This window comes from Condylostylus longicornis, unplaced genomic scaffold (assembly GCF_029603195.1).
Source record: "Condylostylus longicornis isolate FDR11 unplaced genomic scaffold, ASM2960319v2 ptg000022l, whole genome shotgun sequence".
NCBI classification, from domain to species: Eukaryota; Metazoa; Arthropoda; class Insecta; order Diptera; family Dolichopodidae; genus Condylostylus; species Condylostylus longicornis.
Window position 1 is genome coordinate 4496506 of NW_026577991.1, and position 27937 is coordinate 4524442.

The following is a 27937-nucleotide window of genomic DNA, read 5'->3' on the forward strand; positions in this document are numbered from 1 at the left end:
TTTGTCAGACACTTCACTTTAGTCCTTTTATAAAATTTTAAGCTGCACAATATAGACAAAACATTAGGAAGTTTTAAAATGTCTAAAAGGAAAAGTGAGGTTCAAGGTACACCAAACACTTTATTTAAATATTTTTCAAAAAATTTATCTCCGGCTGTAAAAGATGAAGAAAAGAAAAAGAAACTTATTTTTGAGAAAACCGAATCCAATAATAAACCAATTGAAAATGGTACACCTGATAGCCCTTTGAACGATTCCTTAACTGAATCGTTCAAAGGATTTCCAAAAACCGAAGATAAAATAGATATGGACATATCGGAAGATGTTACCGAAAACGGTAAAATTGAAGGTGGGTACATGTTTAGTACATATTAATAATTTTATGTTGAAAGAAAATGTATGTGTATATATATGTAAGTATAATTTTCCGTAGTTGCAAGTTCTATTAAACGACTAAAAGATGAAAGTGAACAAGAATCTGATTCAGAAGAGGATATTCCGAAAGCTAAGAAAAAAAGAAGAAGAATTATTCAAGTGTCTGACTCAGAATCTGGAAATGAGAATGATAGTGATCATGCTAATGTTATTCAAAAGCAATCGAAAAAGGAAAAAGTAAATTTTATATAGACTTACATACATACGTACATATTATATTTAGGTATATTTTAGAAACCTAAATTAGAAAATGATGACAAAAACCTTTCAGTTTCTGAAAAACTTTCAAAAATTACAAACTCTTCAGAAGATAACACTAAAATAATGGAAAAAATTGAAAAATCAATCAATGAGCAAGTAGAAAAATATGAACTAGATCAAGAAGTTGTATACAAGCATCAAACGTTCGATTTCCTAAAGCCGGACAAAATTAAAGATAAAAAAGGACGTCGTCCTGATCATCCAGAATATGATCCAAAAACTTTATATGTTCCAGAATCATTTTTAAATCAACAAACACCTGTAAATTCTTATAAAAATGACCGGTAAGTTTATCGAACGGAATTATGCTAATTTACCTAATATTTTCAGGGTCTACGACAATGGTGGGATATTAAATCCAATCATTTCGATTGTGTTTTATTTTTCAAAGTTGGAAAATTTTATGAATTTTATCATATGGATGCGGAAGTTGGAGTTAAAGAATTGAATTGCATTTACATGAAAGGAGACTTTGCTCATTCCGGATTCCCCGAAGTATCTTATGATAAAATGTCAAGTATTTTGATTAAAAAAGGCTATAGAGTTGCAAGAATTGAGCAAACAGAAACTCCAGATATGATGAATGAACGAATAAAAAAACAAACTAAGACTACGAAATTTGATAAAGTAGTTAAACGTGAAATATGTCAAATATCAAATAAAGGAACACAAATTTTTGGTTCACAATGCAGGGTAGCACCATATTATCAGCCCAATTATATGTTGGCTATATGTGAAACTTCATTGGATAATCACAGTGAATACGGAATTTGTTTTGTTGATACAACAATTGGCGAATTCACAATAGGTCAATTCAAAGATGACAAAAATTGTTCTCGAATCTTAACTTTAATTTCTCACAATCCTCCGGTATTTGTTTTGTATGAAAGAAATGGGATCTCAAGTAAAACACAAGAAATTTTTAAATCAGCCCTAGGTAACGTGATGAAAGAAAGTTTGTTAAGCAAAACACAGTTCTGGGAAGCTGAAAAAACATTAAAATTTTTAGCTGAAGATTATTATTCTAAAGAAGAAACCGCATGGCCAGCAGTTTTAAAATTGATGCAAGATGAAAATGATCACTTAGGCCTTACTCCAAAAGAACCATTTAAATTGGCTTTAAGATCTTTGGGAGCGATTATCTATTACTTAAAAAATGGTGTTATAGACCAACAAGTACTTGGAATGGCACAGTATTCATTATACACTCCACCCGACATATTGGCCAATGCTCAAGAATTAAAAGATTTGATTAATGAGACTAAAATAAATACAGACAAGTTAAATATGAAGAAAAGTAATATGGTTTTAGACGCTATCACTTTGGCAAACCTTAGAATAGTCAATAGTGAGCATTCTTTACTTACCTCGTTAGATTTTTGCTGTACCAAATTTGGAAAAAGACTACTGCATAACTGGTTATGTGCTCCAAGTTGTGATATAAGTATTATAAAAGAAAGACAAAATGCAATTAGAGAGTTGCTAGACAACGGTGAAATATTACAAGAAATTCGAAATATATTTAAGACATTACCAGATTTTGAACGACATCTGGCTCAACTTTATGGTTTTAGCAACGGAAAGAGATTGCAAAATCACCCTGATGGAAGAGCTATTTTATTTGAAGAACAACAGTACAATAAAAGAAAAATTCAGGTTCATATATTGGTTTTATCTGTATGAATTTTTTTAATAACTTTTAACTTATAATTTTAGAATTTTGTTCAATTAATCAAAGGTTTTGAGAAAATAATGGCTATTCCAAAAATTTTCTCTAGTTTTGAGTCCAGTTTAATAAAAAGGTTAACACAACATGAACCAATTGGCATTTTCCCGGAATATAAAGAAGTGATTTCCTATTTTAATGTAAGCTTTCATAAATAAATGCTATTAAGAATAATTGTTTTTACCTTATACCTGCATGTTAAACTTGTATTAAAACTTTATTTATAGAATTCATTTGATCATGAAGCCGCAATAAAATCAGGAGTTGTGGCGCCTGAAAAGGGTTTGGATGCCGAATATGATTCTGTAGAAAATCTCATTGAAGATATTAAAGCTGAACTTAAAGAATATCTAACTGAACAAGAAAAAACTTTTAAATGCCGAATTAATTACTTTGGAACGGATAAAAAACGTTATCAATTAGAAATTCCTGATAGTCATAATCATAAAGTTCCTAAATCTTACATGTTGGAAAGTCAGAAAAAAGGTTTCAAAAGATATCACACAAATGAAACAAAGGTTAGTTCACTGATTATTATTAGTTCTACCAATTGTATAAAATTTTTAGGCATTTTTGAAACGAATGACTCAAGCTGAAGATAAAAAAAATGCTGTACTAAAAGATTTAGCTCGTCGCATTTATGAAAAGTTTACAAACCATTTTGATATGTGGAAGCAATGCGTTGAATCAACCGCCATCATAGATGTTTTGTCTTCTTTAGCCGAGTATGCTAAAAATCAAACAAACATTTGCACTCCTGAACTTATAGAACCTGAATCTGATCCAATAATAGATATTGAAGATGGTTTTCATCCTTGTATACCCTCATCTAATTATATACCAAATGGAATTATGATTGGTGGAGATTCTGCACCTTTAGCACTTTTAACCGGTCCTAATATGGGTGGTAAAAGTACATTAATGCGAGAAATTGGTCTTCTAACAATTATGGCACAAATAGTATAATTGATATAATTTAATCCAACTTTATTATGAAATAATATTTTTGTTTTTGATTTAAGGGTTGTCTTGTCCCAGCTGAAAAGTGTAAATTATCTGTTGTTGATAGAATTTTTACACGATTAGGAGCCCAAGATGATATAATATCTGGGCACAGTACATTTCTGGTAGAATTAAATGAAACTTCGGCTATCCTAAAACATGCTACCGTAAATAGCTTAGTTTTATTAGATGAATTAGGTAATTTTTTTTTTTGTTTCAGAAACTCGTGGTAATATCCAAAAAAAATTTTATAAATTTTTAGGTCGTGGAACTGCAACTTATGATGGTACAGCCATAGCAGCTAGTGTCGTCCAATTTCTATCTGATTTAAAATGCCGAACGATATTTTCAACTCATTATCATAGCTTAGTTGAATATTTTCATAATAATCCGAATGTGTACATGGGTCATATGGTATATTTAATAAATTATTTCAATACATAATCACTTAACTAAAAATCTTAAACGTTACTTATATATAGGCTTGTATGGTTGAAAATGAATCAAATGACGATCCAACCGAAGAAACTGTAACATTCCTATATAAATATACAAGTGGAGCTTGTCCAAAATCATATGGTTTTAATGCTGCCAAATTAGCTGGAATGCCTCGTCCAATTATAAGAAGAGCATTTGAGGTAAATAAATCATTTTATAAGAGTTTTAATATGAGAATAAAAAATAATGCATATGTTTAATTTTTTAGTTATCAAAAAAAGTCGAATCTCTATCACTTGAACAAAAAATCATGTCCAAAATTTTATGTGATTCAGATGACCATCAAATATTAAATTTACTTACAGATTTAAAAACATGCCAAATTAAATAAGAATTTTTATAAAATTTAAATGTCATTAAAATGTTGAATTACATGTTTTCTTATGTTGTTATTACAATATCAGTATTTTTGTTTTTTTTGTAATGTTTTGTTAATTACAAGGATAAGTACACTACAAATCTCGAAAAATAATAGATTTAGACCTAATCATTTGCCTAATTTTTTGTACAAATTTTTAATAATCAAAAAAAATATGTATGTATATCTGTTTATGTATTCATAATATGTAATTTGAAAAAATTAAAAATATAAATTTTTTTTTTTTGAAAATAATTTTGTGTTTTTTTTTTTATTTTAGTTTTTCTTTCCAGTTTAAGGAGAATCACAATATTATTTTCATAATTCAAGTAGAAATATAAATAGAAACTACAAAAATTTAAATTAGAAACTAAAATTTAAATAGAAACTAAATTTTGTATTTTGTTTTTTTTTTTTTGTAAAATTCAAGTTTTATGATCAAACTATTCGCATATGTATCTACGTATCAAACACTTAAAACAAAATTTTTTCATCTGGATGAATGGTATTGCACAAGAATTGCATATGTAACAAAATTTACTCTACTGCTAAAATCAGTCTATTGTTGCTATTGCTGCAATCGATAGTATGTATAGCAGATATGACAAAATTAATAATTTTCCAATTTTTTTTAGGGGCGGCGAAATCGTCATTTTTCTTTTAAACGAACTAATTTTAATCACTTAATGAATTCATTCGGTAAGCTACTTGCAGTTACCATAAAAAAAAACCTAAAAGAAGATGAACTAGAATGGCTATTCAATCTTATAAATAAATCATAGCATTTATTTTTATCATTTAAATAAAAATTTTAATGAATAAAACAACAAAATATTTTTGTTTTATATTCGACTAGCATAAAAAAGTATATTTTTATATAACATTTGTTTTCTTTTTTTTTTATTATTTTTGTTTTGTCAAGTTTTTAAACAATTTCCATTTTAGATATTTAATTTTTTTCTGTCACTTACTTCTCTATATTATTGATTTTTTTTTTCCATTTTCTTTTTTTTTTTTTTTCAAAACATACGATTATTATTAAAATTTTTATTACATTAATTAATAATAAATTACAAATTTACCAATATGTATTATAATTATACAAATTTTTGATTTTTATTTTAAATTAATTTTCAGAAAATAATTATGAAAAGAATTCATTAACAAGGTCACAGATACAACATCAAATTGTTAACAACGTCGCAGACACAACATCAAATAAATTCTGAACATAACACATCGTGAAATTTTTTTTGTTGATATTTTAGAAGATTATTCAATGTATCTGATGCGTCGCAGCTGTAATTCCGAAGATACCCTAGACTAGATAAAATTTGTAGAATAAAAATATACAAATTTTACTTTTGTATTTCTTAATAAAAAATAATATTTAATGTTAATTATATTTATTATAAATATATTATTAGAATTATTTAAATAGTTTTGATAATATTTTGATTTTTAACCTGAATGTATTTTCTGAAAATTAATTCAAAAACGTAATGGTAATTCGTTTTTTTTATATAAGTATAATTTTACGGACGAACAACAAAAAGAAATTAATTTAAATTATTTTTAAAAATAATTAAAAATTAAAAAATAGCTTGTGCAATAGAATTTTCTATAAAAAATTAATTGAAAAAAAAAAAACAAAATATTTCTGATAAAATTTATTTATATTTTTATTTATAATTTACTATATTAAATTTCATTATTTTTTTTTCTTTGTATATTAAAAATGTATTTTTTATTTATTTTAGAAAATATTAAAATTTTTTTAGTATTCCAAAAGAATTGTTGCCTTAATGATTTTTCTTGCAAAAAAAAAAAATTTATGTATTTAATACTTATACAATCTTTTTATTTTTAATTAATGTATTTTATTTAATTTTGCTTATTTCAAATACATTAATAGCAAATTTTTGGTTTTTTTTTTTTGTCAAATTTTCAAGTTCAATTTGGACGTAAGTAAGTTTTTTTCTTTTTATAATAATGGCAAAAATAATTACATATACTTACTTTTTGTTTTTTTTTTTTGTTTTTGTAAGTAATTCATGTCTTTTCTTTTACTATTTTTATAGTATTTTATTATGTATTTTAATTTTATTTCTTCTATTTTTTCAAATTCTGTAAAAAATTTGTTTTTGTGATATTACAAAATCTTCTTCAATTTGTGCGTATAACTTAGTATTAAAAAAAAAAAATAAAAATTAATTGAAATAAAAAAAAAAATGAAAAATTAATTTATTTTACTAAATGTAAATATTTAAATTCATTATATTATTGCTTCAAAATTGTAATAAAATTGTGTTGTTGTATAACTCAGCAATAAGATGAATTCAATATTAATGCTGTGTCCGGTATTATTACAATTTTTGAAGTCAGCTATATTATTGTACATTCATTATAATTTGTTATATATTAATATTGTAAATAAATTATTTCAAGATTTTAACTAAATAACAACAAAAAGAAAATAATAATAATATTATATATGTTAAATATTATTTATATCAATTTAATTAATATTTTTCATGTATATATATACATATATATACAAAAGTATCACAGAAACAAATAAATATTTATATTTGAAACAAAATAAAATTATGTACTTAATTATAAATTATTATGATTTTTTTTTTTTTTTTTTTTTTTGTAAATGAATAGGATTCACAATACATATGTATATATAAAAAGCAAAAATTAAATCAAAAAAAATAAACAAAAATACACAAAATAATTATGCTATACAAAATTGCTATTTATATATATTAATTATATAATACACAAAATAATTACATATATAACGTATATATATACGTATATATATGTAGGCCCTGATTAGAATTATTACAAAATTAAATTTATATATATATGTACATAAATCTATATAAGTTTGCATTTAAAAAAAAAAAAAAAATTAACTATTTTTAAATAATTAATATAATAATAATAGGAATATATAAAATTCATTGATTTCATTACACACTTACTTAGAAATATTTTATGTTTTAAAAATATTTTTGCTTCTATTTTATATACTATTATGTTATATAATAAGATCATATTAATTATTGTACATAATTTAAAAGATTAAATAAATCTAATAATTTATTGAAATTATAAAACTTATGGGTAACTTGGTAATCGACATTTTAATTTCATTAAAAATAACAAAACAGAAATTTAATTGTCACATACATTGTCAACGTGCATTGCATTGCATTGTCAACAAAGTGTGATACAAAAAATTGTCAATTTAACATTTTTAATTTAAAGTGTTATATCAGAATTTCAATTAATTTATTTTAAAATGAAAATGTTAAACCATAAAATAATTAAACAAAATTTTAAATTACTGTATATGTACATTACAAAATTTCTAAAATTTAATTTAATTTTTTATTGGATTAATTATTAAGAAAAATTAAAAATATAATTATATATTTGTATACACAATACAAGTTACTTGACAATATTAAATATGATCTTATTATATGAATAATGTATTAAACCATTTTTAATATTTTCTTCTTTGTTGTTGTTTTTTTTTTCATTTGTTTCTTCTAATTTCATAAATTATTTATTAATTTAATATTATTATTTAACGTGTTTTTTTTTTTTTTTGCATTTCTACTATTAATATTAATAATATATAATCTTCTAACTAAAAGAATTATTTTATCTAAATAAATTAATTAAATTATTTTCTGTATTTTCATTTATAGCCTAAATTACAATATTTTTGTTTTTTGTTTTTTAATATTGGTATGTTATTTTTGTGTTTTGCTTTTTTAACAATTTATCAAATTTATTCAAAAGATTTTTCTTTTAAGAAATTTCAAAGAGATTTAAGAAATTTTAAAATTATATTAATAATAATAATAATTAAAATAATATGAAATTAATTATATGCATTTTGTAATTTCGTTGTAAATTTAAATTGAAATGTTGGAAAGAACAAATGATATAAAAATTAAAAATATAAAATCAAAAGTGAATTAAAATTAAAGAAAAATAACGTGATAGAATTGTTAGATTTCCATGACAGAACAAAGTATCGTCAAATAATTAATTATTTATTTAAATATTTAATAATAATTATATAAAATAATCTATTTCGCTTTCCGATAATCATTTTTAATACGTTGATTTTTAGTACTCTATTAACAATTATTACAAAAATTTTATTATTTAATAATACTATTATATTCAAAATTTTGATTTAAAATATTTTAAAATAATTCTGAAATTGTCATTTATATAATTACATATACATACTATTCAAATTAATTACAAATTTATTAAAATATTTTGAAATATTTGTATGTATATATGATATGCAATAATATCTTAATTTTTTTAAAATGTATAAAAATTTTCTTAATAATTCTTATATTTTTAAGAAAAAAAAAAATATTTTCAATATATCTATATATATCTATTGTTTATATATGTATATCACTATATTTCATATCATATAAAAGAAAATATTAATTTAAAATATAAAAATTTTTGAATTGTTTATTACAAAATATATGTAAGCATTAATATTTCAATAATTTAATCGTTTAACTAAAATAATAATAAAAATTTTTGTTAAATATGTTAAATTTATTTATGTATATACTTTTATTATATCCATTTAATAAAAAATTATTTTAAATTCTTAAATCTCTTAAAAAATTTCTCAAAAATTCTTTTAATTTAAAATTTTTTTTTACATAATTATATATGTGTATATTTTAATAATTATTGTATAATATTCTTTGATAAAAAATTGAATTTTTTATAAAAAATGACATTCAATTTTGGAATGTTTGAAGATAATAATAATATTTATGTAAAAATACATAGATTAATTATAAAAATGAATTATTAGATTTCTTTTCATTATTTTCTTTCTCAATCATTTTACATATATAAAATTCATTCAATCGTTTATCAAAGAATTATTATTTGATTTTCTTTTACATTTAATTTAATTTTCATTACATTTAAATAATAAAAAAAAAAAAAGAATTATTTATCATCACTGATAACATCTTTTCTTGCTTTGAAACTTCTCCATGAACCAGTTGTACATACACCTGGTCCTCTCCACCATTCATTAACATCATGATACCATCTAGGCTTTTTTAATGAATCCTCATCATGTAATGCTGCACATACTCTACACCAAAAATATGTATTTATAAATTCACCAGTACCTTTCCATTTAAAATATGAATTATATAAATTATCATTTTTATCAAGGATATGCAAATAATCGGCTAATTCTTTTGGTGAAGCAAATTCATCAATATGTATATATGATTTATATGGTGCACTCTTTTCATAATCTTCTGGTCTAGCACCCATAACAATCGGTAATATATTACGATTTAATGCATTTACAAAAAATTTTTCAGTTATATAATCTTTACAATTTGAATTTTCAAATGCTAAATAAAATTTATAATCACGATCTAATATTTCAAAACATTTATCAGCTGTATTTCTTGAACATTTATATGAGCCACATGAACCATAAATATCAACCTAAAATAAAAAAAGTTTTTTTTTTAAATATGCATAGCTATTATAAATTTAATAAAAAAATATTTGATCATCAATAATTAAATCTTACATCAATATATTTTTGAAGTTCATGTGCGTATGCTAATCTACCATTTCGGGCACCACAATTCGATACAAACCATGCAACTTTTTTAGTTTTATTTAATGCATAATTTCTTTCCTGTTTCATTTGTTTAACAGCATCATTATAATATTCCCATTTTTCATATGGTGCAACAATATCACTGTCTTTTCTATAAAAATATTAAAATTTTTAAAAAAATATCCTTTTTTGACATTCCACAACTAAAGTAAATTTAAATTAATTAAAAATAGTAATGGGACTTATTCTGAGAATCGCATAATTTCGATTAAGTGATGTGATAACCGAAACAAGAAAACCGATTCACATCGTTCAAACTCAAACTAAAGAAAATATATTGTAAACACAAACCATTTCTGTCTACAAAATCTTAATTCTTTAATGATCAACATTTTGTTAGTTTGTATCAAAAATATTCTAGTGTTTAAAAACAAAAACAAAAAAAATCGAATTTACGTCAAAATTTATCAAAATTTTAATGACAAAAAAATAACAAAAAAAAATATTAAACTCAATATTATTTTTAAAAAATTAATTTTAAAGAAACCAACCTGTAAGTAGAAGTCCAATTAAAAGCATCTGGAACTCTTACATGTTCAGTATGATAGGGACATTCCAAAAAATATAGCATATAAACTTGTTTACTTGGACGATGTGTTCCGGTGGCAATATAATGATCTTTATATAAAATCATATCAGCTGATACTGCTTTTTCTCGATTCGATGTTAGTTGACATGTATCTACTGGGCATCTAGAACTTATGAAAACATCCTGACCTAAAAATTTTTAAAAATAAATTATAGATAAATAATTTATATTGTATATAAACATATATATATGTACGAGTACCTTTTTTAACATTCCATGGTGCAAGACCATTATATAATAATATAGTTTTTAAACGTCCTTCATCTTTAATTTGTTCATAATTATGTGGTACAAACATCAACTGTGCTTTAATTCGGTCACTATTGGGATCATCTGGTGGAAACAGTCTTGTAACTTTTCTTTTTGTATTATTTTTACGTCGTACTGGTGGTGGATATTTTTCACCACCTTGAAAATACCATGCTCTTGATCTTGGTATATCTGGATCTGATATTTTAATTTCATCATAACTATTTGATGAGAATATTAAATTTGAATTTTTATTTTGTGATTTTATATCAATATTTTTAATATTATTATTATTTTTATTATAATTCACATTTATTTCATTATTATTTTCTTTAAATGTGTCAAATATGGCTGTTGTAATTTGTTGTGGTTGAGTTTTTAATTCACGTTCTGCTTTACTTTCTAATGATTGCTGTAATGGTGATAATTGTGGAACTTTTTGCGTTGATTTTGGTTCTCGATCCCTGAAAATACAAAAAATATAAAAAAAAAATTTAAATTAGAAATAAAATATAGAAAAATTTTTTTAATATTATTATCGAAAAAATATTGTATTCATTTAATAATGAAGTTTTATAATGTAGAATTCTGAGAAAAATCTGTTGCCTACGCAAATAATTACCTATTGCATTTTAATTAACTCTAGATAGGCTAATTATATGATGTATTTTTTTTAATACAAATATGAAATTGCGAAATAGCAAGATTTGGATTCCGCAAAGAATATAATAATGTATATCTTCGCGGGGAAGAATTAGTGCTCTCATATTGGATAGTCGAACATAGTTTGATTTGCAACATGTTATAAGTTTGCTTCGTTTTCTAATGTCATCTTAGAACCTAACCCAACCTAAAATCTAAATCAAACCAAATTCAAATCAATATATAATTTAATTTTATGAGAGAACTGTCCCGGAAGAGCCACTGGATTTGTTAATCAATTAATATTTTTGATTAGTAGACTAATTTCTTCTAATAATTTATTCGTATTTCGGCAATAAATTTCTAATACAAAATTAAATTTTCTGGAACACGCAATATTTAAATTTTACAATTCAATAAATTTTATTTTATTTTTATTTATGAAATTGAAATCATTTAATTTAAATATTAAATAAAAACGATCAATTATATAATTGTAAGTCTATATAAGCTCATTAAAATCCATAAAATGAGTTTATATTCAAATAATAAGCACAAAATAAATGAATACTTTAATACCTATATACATATTATTTTAATACTATATAATATATTGTGTACTCATTTGAATAAGCTATTGTCAATCAAAAATAAATGCAAATAATAACAATAATAATATACAGGGTGATTCAGTAACAAGTTGGGAGCCATTGTGAAAATGAGTAAAATTTTTAATTTTAAAACTCGGTAAATAGTGTCAAATCGAAATTGTTTCGGGGCTACAGGGATTTTTAAAAAATTTTAATATAGTTAAATGCTTGTTTGTAACTTCCGTTTCAAAAAAGATAGTACATAGTTTTAAACAAACAGTTTTCCAAAGGGCTGTTGTGATAAAAGGAATGAACAGTAGTTTTCCTCTTTTTGAAAATTTTACTCATTTTCGAACGTCCACCGAATGCTATATGACTTTTTACTAGTTGCTGAATCACCCTGTATACAAACAAACAATATAGCTTCATCTTAACCAATCAATCATAATATATTTAACTTGAAAATTTTATACTATATTTTCTGGTTTTTATTAAAAAAAACAAAAAAAAGGAACAAACAAAACAAGGACGAAAAGAAAAAAAAATATAAAAAAATGCAAACACAGGTTTTTACTATTGTAATATTAAAATTTAAATTTATTAGGGTGTGTATGGTTTGTGTATGTATAGAAAGTATGAAAAACTTCTTGCAACAGCAGTTCATTTTTCAGTTGTATAGATAGTATGAGTAAAAAATGAATAAGTAAATGTGCATATAAATATTTACATAACAACCTTGACAGTTAAATGTACACCGGTGTCTTTATTATTACATTCATAGATATACATATTTTGTTTTTATATGTATACATATAACGTATGTATATTATTTTACTTAATAATTCATATATTAGTTTACAAAATGAACTCATCAATTTTTATCTTTTTTTTTACGCTTATTCTTTTATTAAAAAATTTTTATATTCACAGAAAATTTCTTCGTATATAATATAAAAGAAAAACGAAAATAAAAAACAGAAAAATATGAGAGAGAGAGAGAGACAATGGCCCTAGAGAAATATTAAAACTTTAAGGAAAAATGTATAATAATAAATATTGAGATTACCGCATATACAAACATATAAATATATAAATTACATATATAATTGAAGAGAAAGAAATTCAATGAATATTCATTAAAAAAAGAAACAAAACTGAAAATAATGTAAATAAACCATTAACAGAATAATAACATTGATTAAAACAAAAAATAAATGAAAAGTATGAAAAAATTGCATATATTACGGCGCAAATGAATTTAAAATTTGAAAATAATGTAAGTGTACAGTAATATTGTGCAGTAGCTATATAATAAAATTCTATTTTGTAATAATATGATCATTAATATAATTTGCAATTCTAATTTAAATTTTCAGCATTTTAGGACTTTAGGATATTAAAAAGACTATGAGAGGGATGTGGTGATTTAGTAAATTAACTTGTATAGGAATAAAATTAAATTAGAACAGGGAAAATTTAGATGAAAAACGTATTTTCCAATTTTGTAATAAAAGTTTGAAAAAAAAAATCATCAAAAAAATAACGAAAATTTCAGGTAGCGGTACACTTTCTTTAATGCTTCTGATTAGATTTTTAGAATGAGAGGAAACGGAGGTGCCATTTTTAAATTTTCATTAATTTATTTAATTTGTTCCGCCTGTTTCTAAAAATTTTTTTACTCTGCTTGAAAATTTATTCGAAAACAACGTATATATACGAGTACTAAAAATTTCAGATTTTTTTCCACCTTGTGCTCTGGAAAATAATTAAACTAATTCATACATGTTTAATATACATTAGATTTCCCCTTAAGGTATACATTTCTAGGTATATGTACAATTTAATTGAGATTATAATTCACAAGATGATTCTTTATGTTATTTAATGAGTTTTAGTACAAATTAAATATCAGGGGTACATATATATATACATATACGAACGTATGTATATGTATACATATATGTACCAGGAAATATTCTAAAATTTTTCATTAAATATTAACTATTATATAGCTATATACTTGTATTGGAAAATTTTTTAGAAATATTGACCCTATCAATTGAAAACGATTAAAAAATTTTGTTATTACTAGAAGCATACATGTGTGTATTCTTACATGTAGATTTGACAAAATTATATTTTTATTATTCAATTAAATTGTTTATACCTTAAGGAGCAATAAACGTGCCTATATATACCCATATACCCCATATACACACAACCACGTCAAGTAAAGAAAAAAAAACTGAAAGATGAATTTAATTTATTGTAGGCCTAGAAGCAAGAATGGAATTCTTAAAATAAAAATTTACAAAAAAAAAAAAATATTTATTTTTTACTTCTACATTCCATGAAATCCAATTTATTTTCTGTTCGTTTTTTTTTTATGTAAATAATTTGTAAACTTAATTTTTGTGTGACTTATGAATGAATGATACTTTTTTTTCTTGGACTTTGTTTTACGGATTGTTTCTGTATTTTATAGCATTCCACATATCAAACCATAATGCTTGTTAATTATATGGAAATTTCTTATATGGTACCTATATATAAAAAAAACAAAACAGGAATTAGGTCAAATTTTTGAAGTATATATATATACAAATTTAATGTTGTATAATAGAAATGGTACATGAGAAAGGATTCTAAATAGATAAAGGATTTTATATTCATATATATAGATTCTATAGTGTCTTGTGCATATTTAATGGAATTTCACAAATCTAATAGATTTATTTTAGAATTATTATAACTAAATGTAGATGCATATTAGAAATTAAATGAAATAAGATGAAATAATTATGGAAGAACTTAAATTTTTTTTTAATTCTTAATTTGCATTTCAGTCACAACTTTAATTTCCAATCAATGTTTTCTCTCATATTTATTTGTACTACATTTTACCTAACTTGTTATATTCTACTCTTTAAAATTTTAACTTCGCTCAATATCTGCACATAATTTCAAAAATATAGGTATTTGTTTACGAAAATGCTTTTCTAAAGCGTTAAGTAATTTTATTTACAATAAGATTGATCCTTTTATCATAATAGTATTTAATTACGATTTCAAAATATCAAAGTTCTATGACTTGTGGTTAATAAAATATTTATTATACAACTTAAGATTACCAAATATACGATTTTTATAAGAAGGAAATATTTAAATTTTTTTTTTAATGCCAATACTACTTTTTTTACTCTGAAACTGTTATACATATTTTAACTGTTATACAAATTTTAACTGTTATACACATATATATATTTTTCAGAAATTTCTTATAATTTTTGAAATTAAATTAATAAAGTTATTAATTTTCTTCATTTTTGTATAATATAAAATTTGTTTGATGAAAACATAAACAGTGTCAATAATCGTAACAAATAGTATAACAAAAAAAAAACTTTCCAATTTCTAATAATTTTTTTTTTCAATAAAGATGATTGAAATCAATTACTTTTGCCTGCAGGGTGGATGCGGTTCTCTTTGACAGTATAATCATTTTGTATGATAGTTTTGTATGACAATGTTTAATGCGTAAACGGTATATGATTTCTTTTTCTTACTGGATACCAAACAATTTTTGTTAATGTGTTTTTCATGAACAACTTTAGGATATCTGTAAGTTTAAATATTTCTTTTTATGTTAATAATACTTTTTTTTACTCTGAAACTGTTATACATATTTTAAGTGTTATATATACATAAATATATATTAAAACTTGTTGAAATAAAAGCAGAATTTTACTTTTTGTTCTTTAAGCAATAATATAATTGAGTTGGCCACCTTTATAATACATAATATAACAAATTTTAACGAGCATGTAAAAGCAGATAAAATTAGAAAAAGAAAATGTTTTTTTTTGTTTTTTTGACCTCCTCTTAAACCTTTAAGCTTTTTATAAGTACTTATATATACATATATAAATAAAAATCCAACATTATTATTATTGTTATATTATGTACAATTAAACCATATAACAAACTATAAATAAAAAAAAAAAACAACAACAACAAGAAAACAAAAAAATAAATGGGTTTAATATCGTATTGCGTGCAAAATTTTTGAATAAAAATTAAAGAAGCTTGAAAAAAAAAAGAAATTTTAAAAAAGGGACAAAAAAAAATAAAGAAATTAAGAATAAAACGTTAAAAGAATAAAAGATTGAAGTCTTAATAAAAAAAAAATAAAAAGAAAGAGAAATTTTTTCGTTTCTACATACAAAAATCATAATGAAGGTGCGTTGATTATTACGAAAAATTAGTGTTCCCATATACAGGGTGACTTAGAAAGATATACAACAAAGTAAAACCTCTCCAACGATGATCTGATCTACGTACCGGAGAGACCCTGGCTCGCAGCTACAACTGGGAACCAAGCCAAGAATCGTTAACCCGGATACAGGTACGCAAATAAAGGAATCTTTACTTGCAGATCCTCATTCGCTACAACAACAACAACAACAACAAGAACAACAACAAAGTATACCACTGGTTAGAGGATCAAAAATTAATAAAAGTTCGAATGCTTGTGTTTCCGAAAGTAAATAAAATACGAAAAAAAAAATATGATGTCGATTTTAAGCTCTTTGAAAAACTGCTTTCAAAAACTGCTAGTTTGAAACTTTCATCTTTTTCAGAACGGAAGCTAGTCAAAAACAACTTGAGCGAGCAAAAATTTTACTGAAAATTCGTTAAAATCCGTGTATACTTCGGAATACTTCAAGATTTGGCACCCACTTTATAAAAAAGTTTTACTCATTTTTGATCTTTTAACCATAACGGTATACTTTGTTGTACAACTTTCTGAATCATCCTGTATTTAGTGTATGGTAGTGTTATATTCAAAAAGTTTTATGGTATATAAATATGTGAGCTCATCCTTTTCTTAATTTTTGTTATTTTCAGTTCAAACATTTCTTTTATTCTTTTTTTTTGATTACATTTTTGTTTCGCTGGTTTTGGGTTCAAAATTTCTCTCTTTCTTTTTATATAGAATGAATATTAACACACACATACATTCACACAAACGTATAATTTATTTTTGATTGTCCTATAGGGATTGTCATTATACACGTAATTAACAACAAAAAGATATAAGCAAAAGCAAAAACAAAAGCAAAAATAAAAATTATAACAAAAACTTTTAAATTGTCATTTTATACAAAAAGCATTTCTTTCTCTTTGTTCTTTGTTTTATATTTTTTTTTTCAATTCTTAATTTTTTTTTATTTTTAAAAAATAAAAAGAGAAAAAATTATTTTTTTAAAAATAAAAAAAAATAAATATTTTAGGATTTATAATAATTTTCTTTTTTCTTAAAAAATATTATAAAAGGACAAAAAGGACAAAAGATCATGTTATGACGACAACACAAATAACATAGGTACATATTTTATACCGTTATACTTGTATTCCAAAAATATCTATGTATGACATTAAATTATGAGTACATTATTGCGTAACGGTGCTTATCTGGTAAAGTATGTGTCAAATTTTATTTTAAATAATATTATAATATTAATAACATAACTTTTATTAAAGGATAATTTCTAAAGAAAATATAATTTGAATAATAAAAAAAAAATGTCAAATATTATGATACAACGAAGAGAGACCAAAAAAATGAACAAACAGCGTTGCAGTATGTAGTTTAATCGCTTCATCTATTTGCCATGTAAGAGAGATATCACACATGTACATACTAAAAGAGAGATAACATTACATTATAGTATTTTATAATAGAGAGAAAACACAAAGAGAAAGTAAAGGTGAAAAAAGAGAAAGAGCAATTTTCCGCGGCGAAATGTCAAAGTTCATACAAATTACGCATTACATAAATAAGATTGCGCGAAATAAAAGAAATTTAACCGACACCTGCGAAATAACCTAACATTTTATATTATCATGTGTGTGCCATGTGTGTGACATTATACGCAAAATATTTAACAGCTGATTTTGCCGTTCCGCTATTGTTCTCTGTTAATAATGGAAATCATCCCATGTTAAATCTTTAACAATAAACTAAAAAATAGTTAAACTTTAAAAATCGAATTGATAACGATTTCAAAACTTTGACACTGACGTTTTCGATTGACAGAAGCTCAAATTCTTTATTATTTCTTATATCTTCTATTTCTAGTTTTTTATTTTTAACTTTTTTTGCGATTAAATTCGACTGCATCACAGCTAAAGCAAAAAAAAATTGTCAAAAATTTATTTATCAACTCATTTTTTTTGTTTTGACATTATTTGTGATTGGCGTTAATGTAGGTTTTCTTCAAGTCAGTAATTAAGTGTCAAAATAATTATATTTTAATAAATAAATACTTAATCATTACAGTAAAAAAATTGTTTTAAATCTATTATACTACAATTTTTAATATTTTAATTAGATTAACAAAAATTTATTGCTGAAAATGTAACAATAATTAAAATGTAGCTTCACAGTTATCATTTCTAAATTTTCACTTAACAACACTGCCCAAAACAGAAACAAAATGAAAGCAAAAATAAAAGGAAAAATATAAATTGCAGAATTTCAAAAATACTTTTATTAAATTTTCAACAACAAGTATTTTTATAAAAGCAATGAAAAAATGATATTAAAATAAAAAGTCCTTTTGAATTTTAAGTACAAATTTATACAAATAATACGAATGAATAAAATAAGAATGAAGATTATTAAAAAAAAAAATCGTATTAAAAATAAAAACTTTATAAAAAATTGAAAAATATAGAAAAGAAAAAATAAAACTTTTAAACTTATTTTGTATTTAAAATAATTGAATCCCATTGGTATTGCAATTATTTTAAATACAATTTCATGGATTATGGAAAAATTCTTAAAAAATTGCATATCTTTAGGGTGCTTACGATTTTCTGTATTTGAATTTTATTAATTTATTAATAAATTTCTTATGTAAAACAGCGAATTAACATTAAATTTACAAATTTATTTATAAAAAATTTTAATAATTTTTTTTTGTTTCAGAAATTTGATTTTGTAGCCTAGCTATTTACTTTTTAATTCATTCAAGACATCAAATGAAATTTTTGCTTTCATATGTTGAAAAGCCTTTTGTTTTTCGGAAAATTTTTAATTATTTTTCCTATAGTTTTTCTCTTTTCTCTTGATTTTCATATTTTAAACGAATATTTTTCCTTTTTTTTGGAATACCTACATATTGGAGTAAATATTTTCATTTGTCTATGCTAATATTAAGAAAAGTGAACTAAAAGAAAACAATGTAGGTACCGTAAATTGTTATTTTTTTGCTGTAGACTAAATTTTTGAATTGAATTTTCAATAGACCGAAAAAAGAGAATTCTTAAAACTATTTTACAATAATATGAAAATGTTTTAAAATTTAATTTCAAATATCTTTTGTTTGTAAAAGTTATTAAACACAATTTGGCTTTTTGAATTCGCATTTTAAATAATTCTTTAATTTGAGCCAAGAATTCATCCGTCATCCGGATATGGCAAAAATTCATCCGTCAAGAATGAAAATTGTACAATTGCATGCATAAATCATAAATATTTTAAAAATTTTGAATTATTTTAATTATTATAAGTGATACCACTCGAATGCCCATTTTAAATCATATTGCCCCTGCGGGTATGCAATTTTAAAAAATAATTATAAAAAATAATTTACCTAATAGATTTAAGGGTACTTTTAAATTAATTTAAAATATATTAAAAGAAAATTTAAATTATCACCAAATTGCACTTTATAAATTAACCTTAAAGTTCAAATATTCCATATAATTATTCAAAGAATTTTGAATCCTTTTCTGTGAACTGAAATAATTATTTATACATATTTATATTGCATCAAACAATTCCAATGTAATATAAAAGATAATTTTTATTTTCTGAATAAGCGCAAAAAAAAAATTGTAAATATAATCTTTTTAGGGTCCACACCTTTATTAATTCAACTCTGTGTCCCTTTTATTTCACTATCTTTCACTTAATGATAAAGTATATTTGTATATTTTTCTAATTATCATTTGAAATACGTTGACAATGAAATTTTAGATTAAATTTAAAAATTCTAATTTATATGAATTTTTTAATAAAAACGAATACTTTAATGTTTGTTTGCTTATCTTTTCATTTTTAGCAACTTGTGATTTGTTACAACTGAAGAATGACGCAGAAATAAAACCTTATACAGGGTAATCTTAGCATTTGTGACATATCACGATAGAACTCTCAGTGAGGAGCGGGTCCGCCTTACAATGTCAGGAATACCGGCGATCTATTGACCAAAGAAGTCTTTGACCAAGAAGTCAGGCAGCCACGACCTGGTCAAGACACCTCATAGAATGGCCCAGGCCCAATGAAGAAGGCATTTGTCCCCAACTTCGCCACAAAATCGGCCTCTTTATCGCCAGGTATTCCTGTGTGGCACGGATCCCACATAAGAGCGACTTTGTTATTCACACTCAGTTTTTTCAGATTGTTGAAGCAACTCCATTACTAGCTTCGAGTTAAAATTGATGATTTCAGTGCCGCCAAAGCAGCCTGGCTGCCGGAAACTATAAAAATGTAACATTTCCGCCAGCCGCCGAGCAAACACCGCATTGCAGATACCTCGATGGTGAAGACCTCCGCCTGAAAAGCTTCTGAGGAAGCTTCGCCCAAAGGCGCATAGAACCTACAGTTGCGGCCGTATACACCGGCACCCGTGCCACGATCACCTTTAGAACCATCCGTGTACCACACGGACGCCAGGGCCGGCAAGGAGGTATTTTTACCTGAAATTTCCTCTCGCATTCACACACTTAGGCATATACACTTAGGCGCATAGAACCTACAGTTGCGGCCGTATACACCGGCACCCGTGCCACGATTACCTTTAGAGCCATCCGTGTACCATACGGACGCCTGAGCCGGCAAGGAGGTATTTTTACCTGAAATTTCCTCTTGCATTTACACATTTAGGCATATAAACGCTTCCTTAAAAGTTTTACTCTTTTATATAAATTAATTTTTCTCTACAGTAATAAATTTGAACCCACACGTATGGAACCTTTACATCTCCATTTATTCCAACCTTTTACTTTTCTTACAATATTTATAAAAGGGTAGCAAGTTTTTTATTTCGCTTTCTTTTTTATTCCAATTCTTTTTCTATTCTATATTCTAACTAAAATTATCGCCCATTAAGATCCTTGATTAAATGAAATGAATAAGAACAAGGGAAATGAGGAACTAAAAATGGAATATTTTAACAAATTCTTTTATTTAAATGTAATGAGAAAACAATTTCATACGAAATGAAGTCACAACAATCATTGGAAAATTTGAATTTTTTCGTTATTCATTTTATTTTTACATTTAATTTAGAAATTTTCTATTAACCTCATTTTTAAAACAAATAAACTATAGAAATTATAGACTTGTTATATAGTTTAGTCACAATTTATTTTTAAAGATATTAAAGGTTTGTGGAGCTTCTATCTGTTTCTTCAATGAAATTTCGACATATAATAAAATAGTCATGTATTAATTATGTTACTTACACTAGATTATGATAAATTGGAAAACTTTTCAAATATCCTTAAGTTATTAGAAAAGAATATGTTGTCTAAATAAATACCAATGTAGAACTTACACGATGGTTCATTAGAATGAAATCCCAGTCGTTATGATGAGGATTCTGCGAATTCTGCTTGTGATAAGGAAAGTGCAAGAAAGCAATATCAAATTATAGCGTTTCAATTAGAAGTATATAACGCTCTAAATGCACAACACACCCATTTATACCAGCCTTAATGGAAAAAACTAGTGAGGGGGCATTAAATTCGCATATTTAGGGTAGATTTCTTTGTTCACCGACTTTGAGTGACGGTTGTTTGCAATAGCCCAATAATTAATCAGAAGCGCCATTCGATTTTTGAGCACATTGAAATTCGTATCTTATTTTACGATCAGAGCATGTGAAAACTGCACTCACCATGCTTAAAATAAATATTAGATTGTGTTCGTTTAAAAATCAAATTAATGAGAGCCTGATTCTAACAACTCTTAATAGAATAATGAATTAATGTGGAAAGACCAGATAAATATGCTGCTAAATAAAACCAGAAAAATTTATACAATATTCAAATTAATAAATAAAAGACTATGCCATTTCATGAATGAAAGAACTCGTTCCAAAGATTACAAAATAAGGCTATACAAGAACTTCAACTACAAGAATTCATATGCAATACAGAATTCTGACATTCGTACTTCTCATAAATTAATTGGTAGAGCATGTATGTGCACACTTCACCACAGTTCATAGCTAACTAACTATGGGTGCCACAAATATCAGAGGTAATTCTTCTACAGTAACGTCATGTTAAATCTTATGCAGTATAAAATTTGCAGCTCGATGCAGTATAAAATCTAGAATACAAGTACTATAATGAATTACCTACTGATATAAAAAATATTTGAATAATAGAATTATTAAACTAACATTAAACTATATATCCTCTGTACAAGCGACTAGGAGTTAATTTGAAGTTAAAAAATCGGTATAGGGAGTGCTATTTACCCTCAAAACGAAACTCAAACATTATTCCACTTTAAGTAAAAGAAATTTTTTGAAATAATTACTTCTGTTATGTTTTAAATTATGAGGGTCAAATTTAATAATAACCGTAACTTATGCTTATAAATTATAGGACTAATAATAAATAAAACGCTCATTTGCGCTCAGTATGAATCCTACATTAACCATATTAAAACTAATATTTATTTATATAATTATAATTTAAATATAATTTAAAAAATAAAAAAAAATGTTTTCCACTTCTACTCTGCATTTATACATTTGTATGTCATGAGGTCTACTTATAATTTGTAATATTTTATGACTAGTATAATAAAATTTCATGTAAATTATACTCTTAAATTTAATAAACACACACATATCACTTAATTATTTTTGATTTGCGTGATTTATGACCTATAGTTTGTGACCTAGACCTTGTTTGCAACCAAAAAAAAAAGCATGTTTAAATGTACATTTTATACACTAACTAAATTATAAATTGTATAACAACAATAATAATTAGATTTCATAAAATAACTAGAATGTAGTGTTATACAAACCTACAAATATCACGTATTTACAATACTTAAATATTGTTAATGAAAAATGAAAAAAAAATATGAAAGCTTTAAATAATTTGTGGACAACAATTGATGAGATTAATAAAAAAAAAAAATGTAATGTAGATCAAAAATATTATTAATGAATCATCTTAACAATATTTTTTACAATTGTACTGTGCGAATATACGAATGGCTATAATTTATTTCAAATTATCAAGAGCGTCAAATAAGCAGTTTAAATACCCGTCGCTTAGCATTAAATTAAAATGTTTATGACAAATTGAATGATAATGGAAAATATATGTTGTGCACCCTTAGAGAGAATGTAAAGAAGAATATTTTTATTTTTAGAGTACGTTGTAATACGATGACGATCTCTATTAATTTTAGCAATAAAGACCTTGCCTCAATTTTTGAAGAAATAAGACACGATGAAGCCACTGTATATAAATCGTGGGTGAAGTATATATAAGGTCCCTTGTGAATTGATCTCAATTTCTTCTATATCTAAACAAGTGACAACACCATATGATATTATTTCGAATTAGGGAGTTAGCCTTGACGATAGGCTCATTTTTGAGCCACATAGTTCAATTTTTCACAGCGTTAATTCTAGCATATGCCTTTTCTAAAGTGATGAATGAAAGAGTTTTATGATTTATACTTAGTTACTTGTGTATAACGTTACATAGTACATTCGATAAGTCTATTTCTGAAGTGTGCCAGTCAGGTTTAATGTTCTTTTAAGGAAATTCACGTGTAACGTATTGAGTCAGTTCAGAAGCGCTTTCTTCGAAAAGTTACTTTGCCTAATTTTTTGGGGTGGTTGGTTAAGTTTGTTTAGTTAAGCCGGTAGGTTACATTTGATAGGAGTAGATACCCTTGATTAAACACCGCGTCGTGTGTGATGTAATTTTTCTGTATTTTTCTGTAAGGTGATGATTAACAGAATGATAACTTCACTAAGTCATTGTACAAAAGTCTTTTAAGATTGGCGTTAGCAGATAACCTGCGCTTTTGACTATAGCAGATATGAAATTGAATGTTTAGCGCGATTAACTTGTATGCGAATTTATTTGAATATTTTGAATTTTTCAAATTATTTTAAGTATAAAAATTATTTCAAAATTTAATTTATGAACTACATTATATAAGAAATACTTTTATATAATAGTAATACAATCAAGTACTATAAATCTTATAGATGACTCAAATAAGGAAATCAATCTACTTGTTTTGTATTTAATCATGCTTCTTACTTCTTATAAATATTTCATGTTCTGAAGTATTTCAAAGGTAACATCTCGTATTTCTTATATTATTACTTGTGAAAATGGAAAATATGAATTTGCAATTCATTCCTTTTCATTTATAATTTCTTCCTATACGAGTACTATACTTCATAGTTTTCTTCAAAGGCTTTTCTTCTCTATATATTATTAAATTTTAATTATATTTCCGTTATCATTAAACTTTTAGGTATACCAAAGAGTTCATCTTTCTAATAATTTACGAAAATCTATTTCAAAATAGAAATTTAATTGAATAATAATAATAAAATTATGCAATCATATTTCCAATAATTCCAATTTTTTCTTTCTATATAGTGAATCTCCTGAAATACAAAACTATTTTCAAAAGAATCTTGAAAAATACATAAAGGAAATGAATAAAGGCCCTTAACAATTTTATGCTTAATTATCTATAAAATTATGTCAACATTTTCATTTTTTTGATATTTTCAGAATTTATTCAATAACCGCTTATATAAGGTAAATTTATAATATGACAATTAATCAATTATAAAATTATAATGAAAAATTATAATTGTTTCAATGAATTTTGCCATCAACACAATAATTTCAATTAATTTAAAAATTAAATACAATAAAAAATTAATATTTTTTTAATATGAAAGAAAAATATTTTTCCATATTTAATTTATTAAAATTTTTATTTCCATATAATTACTCTCATATAGCTTACATTCATTCTGCAATAACACTCATTGAATTTCCTTTAATATTATAATAAAATGTGATTATAAAATATTGAAATTTTGTAATTATGTGAATAATGTGCAATTATTCAATGATTTCTTATAATTATTTTTGATCATCCAGTTTCAGTAGCAAACAGAACTCAAATATTAAATTTCATGAAAATTTCTTCAACTACTTATTTAGATATTTGTAAAAAAAGCAACATCAGTCTCAAATTCAATTTCAGAGCTCTAATATTCCTTAAAATTTTATAAATCTTTGTTTAGCACCCAACAACAGGAGAGAATTTAAGATAATGGTTAATTTCAACGACCATTTTGTCATTGTAACGTTGTCTGCAGTACTTCAGTAGAAGAAAAAATCCCCAATTTTTACCGGCTCCGAAATTTACCGAAAGAGAAACAACAAATTGTTAAATAATACTGCATTTTTAAACTGAGTAGGTGAGTAGAAATTTTCTTCTGAAGAGAATATGATTTCTCAATAAAATTCATATACATATATATAAAATATCATCTGTCTATCTCAAAGCATGTATAGAAATTTTCTAAACGAGATCACGGACGGACAGAGTACACACACCTAATAAAGACATAATATGTATTTTTCAAAAATTTTGCGGAAAATGCTAAAAAGTAGAATTTTAAATTTAATAGATTTTATAAGTTCACATATAATATGAGAATTTTAAGAACTTATTTTTAATTAAGTAAGGACACAGACAAAGAACAGCAAACAAAACTTGTCAAAAATATATTCTCTCATTTCCTTCTCTTTTATTTTACCACAGAAATGGCTACAGCTGCCTGACAAAAACTTAAGTATATGCATTCAGTTTAAAAAAAAAACTAAAAATCTATATTGTTATAATTACGCCTAATTTTATGCAACTTGTATTTAATGCCTAAGAAACACGACCGCATATATATGTATACACATATGTAAATAAAAAATTAGTATGTAATATTTATTTTTTAACTAACTTAAAAACTTTTATGCTATTGTATATAAATTTATAACTGTGAATATGTAGATATGCCACCCACCACAATTATAATACATATGTGCCTAAGCTAAAAATGTACAGTATAACAACAAAAAAAGTTGTTATATACATTACATTTAAATATTATACGTATAGGCAGAACAAGTTTTTAATATGCGGGTATTTTATAAAATTTTCTGAAGAAAAATATATATATATATATATATATATAAAATTTGTTTATTTTTTTCACAAAATCTTAATGGATTTTTCTTGTTTCTTAAGTAGAAATTTCATTATAAACATATAAACCTAAAGGATATATTATGAATTTATTATATTAGCACGTATATATATGCTTAAGCATAAATTTTTTAATTAAGTACATATTATATAAAATTTGATATACATATATATCTTAGAATAAAGATATACGTTATATGTATATGCATGCACGTACATTACTGTTACTTAAATTTAAGTGAATAATAATCAATTCCTTTTATATATAAAGATTTTCCATAATTTTGTGTTCCCGAAGCGTGTTTACATAGGTTAAATTTCTTTTGTATTTTTCTCAACAATTAGTCAATATATACTGATATATATATTACTGATATACTGATATATATTGGTTAAACATGTGCGTAGATTGTAAAACCGGGGTAACAGTGAATGTATTGTGCCCATACCCCTTCCCCCCCCCCCCCCCTCAGTGCAAGGCGCAGCCCTATAGAAATCTTCCAAAATTACTTAGATTTAAAAATTATTCCAAAATAGTCAGTTCTCTTTTTGTATTCTACAATTTTTATTCAAACAAATTTATGGTAATAAGACTCTAAAGAGATCCGAATTCCCGGTTAAACCTGTTTTAATAATATTTTCAAAATTTCACTTAATAAATTTGTGTTTAAATACTATTTTAATTTAATTTTAATTAAAAATATAATTATAAAACATAGTAACTTAATCATATATATACAAAAGTTACTTACCTTAAATTAAATCCGAATAACAATAGTAACGCAAATACTAATGTTAGGAAGAAACATCTTTTAAGTGAAATCTTTGGCAATCGCATTATATGTTATTATATATATATATATTATATTATATAACACATATATATATATATTAAAAATATTATTTTAAAATCATCACATATTCACCATATGTATATATATATTTAAATATATATTATATATATTAAGATTATTATAACAACATTTTTATACTAATTTAATTTAATATTTTTTGTATATATATGGATATATATATTTAATATTTAAATATATATTTAAAAATAAAATAAATTAAATTACAAAAAAAAAATCACATATTATAAGTATATTTTATTAAAATTTATTTATATATATATGTATACTTATTTATATACATTTATATTATTTTATTTATTAAAATTTTTAGATTTTTCTTAATATTTCACTTATGTATTGCAATCATTTTATGTTCTATTGAATATTACCAAAAAAACTTTATTAAATTTGAGTTTTCAATTTAATTTAATATTTTTTATTAAATTTTAAATTAAATTTTTTTTATATATTCAATATTTTTCAATTTAATAATAATAATAATTCATTATTATGTATAACACTTTTTTTTTTGATATTTTAAAATATTACGTATTTTTTAGTATAACAGTTGGTGTTGATTATTTTCTACATCTAAAATAAAATGCAATAAAATATTCAATTATAAATTATTAAAACGCACATAAAATATACAAAA

General features: G+C 23.9%; 2 protein-coding genes across 2 annotated transcripts; one reads left to right on the plus strand and one right to left on the minus strand.

Moving 5' to 3' along the window:
- LOC129606798 (probable DNA mismatch repair protein Msh6) lies at window positions 1-4415 on the plus strand. The gene is made up of 11 exons (XM_055517358.1): window positions 1-349; window positions 434-612; window positions 670-957; window positions 1027-2352; window positions 2413-2562; window positions 2650-2940; window positions 2990-3382; window positions 3445-3622; window positions 3687-3838; window positions 3907-4062; window positions 4131-4415. Exons 1-11 carry the CDS (start codon window positions 79-81, stop codon window positions 4251-4253), a joined length of 3507 nt encoding a protein of 1168 aa, XP_055373333.1. The 5' UTR covers window positions 1-78; the 3' UTR covers window positions 4254-4415.
- A 4622-nt stretch (window positions 4416-9037) lies between these two features.
- On the minus strand, window positions 9038-27371 carry LOC129606825 (glycoprotein 3-alpha-L-fucosyltransferase A). The gene is made up of 5 exons (XM_055517396.1): window positions 27181-27371; window positions 10796-11307; window positions 10497-10722; window positions 9913-10096; window positions 9038-9824 (listed from the first exon to the last, which is right to left on the minus strand). Exons 1-5 carry the CDS (start codon window positions 27264-27266, stop codon window positions 9306-9308), a joined length of 1527 nt encoding a protein of 508 aa, XP_055373371.1. The 5' UTR covers window positions 27267-27371; the 3' UTR covers window positions 9038-9305.
- Between the last annotated feature and the right edge of the window lie 566 nt (window positions 27372-27937).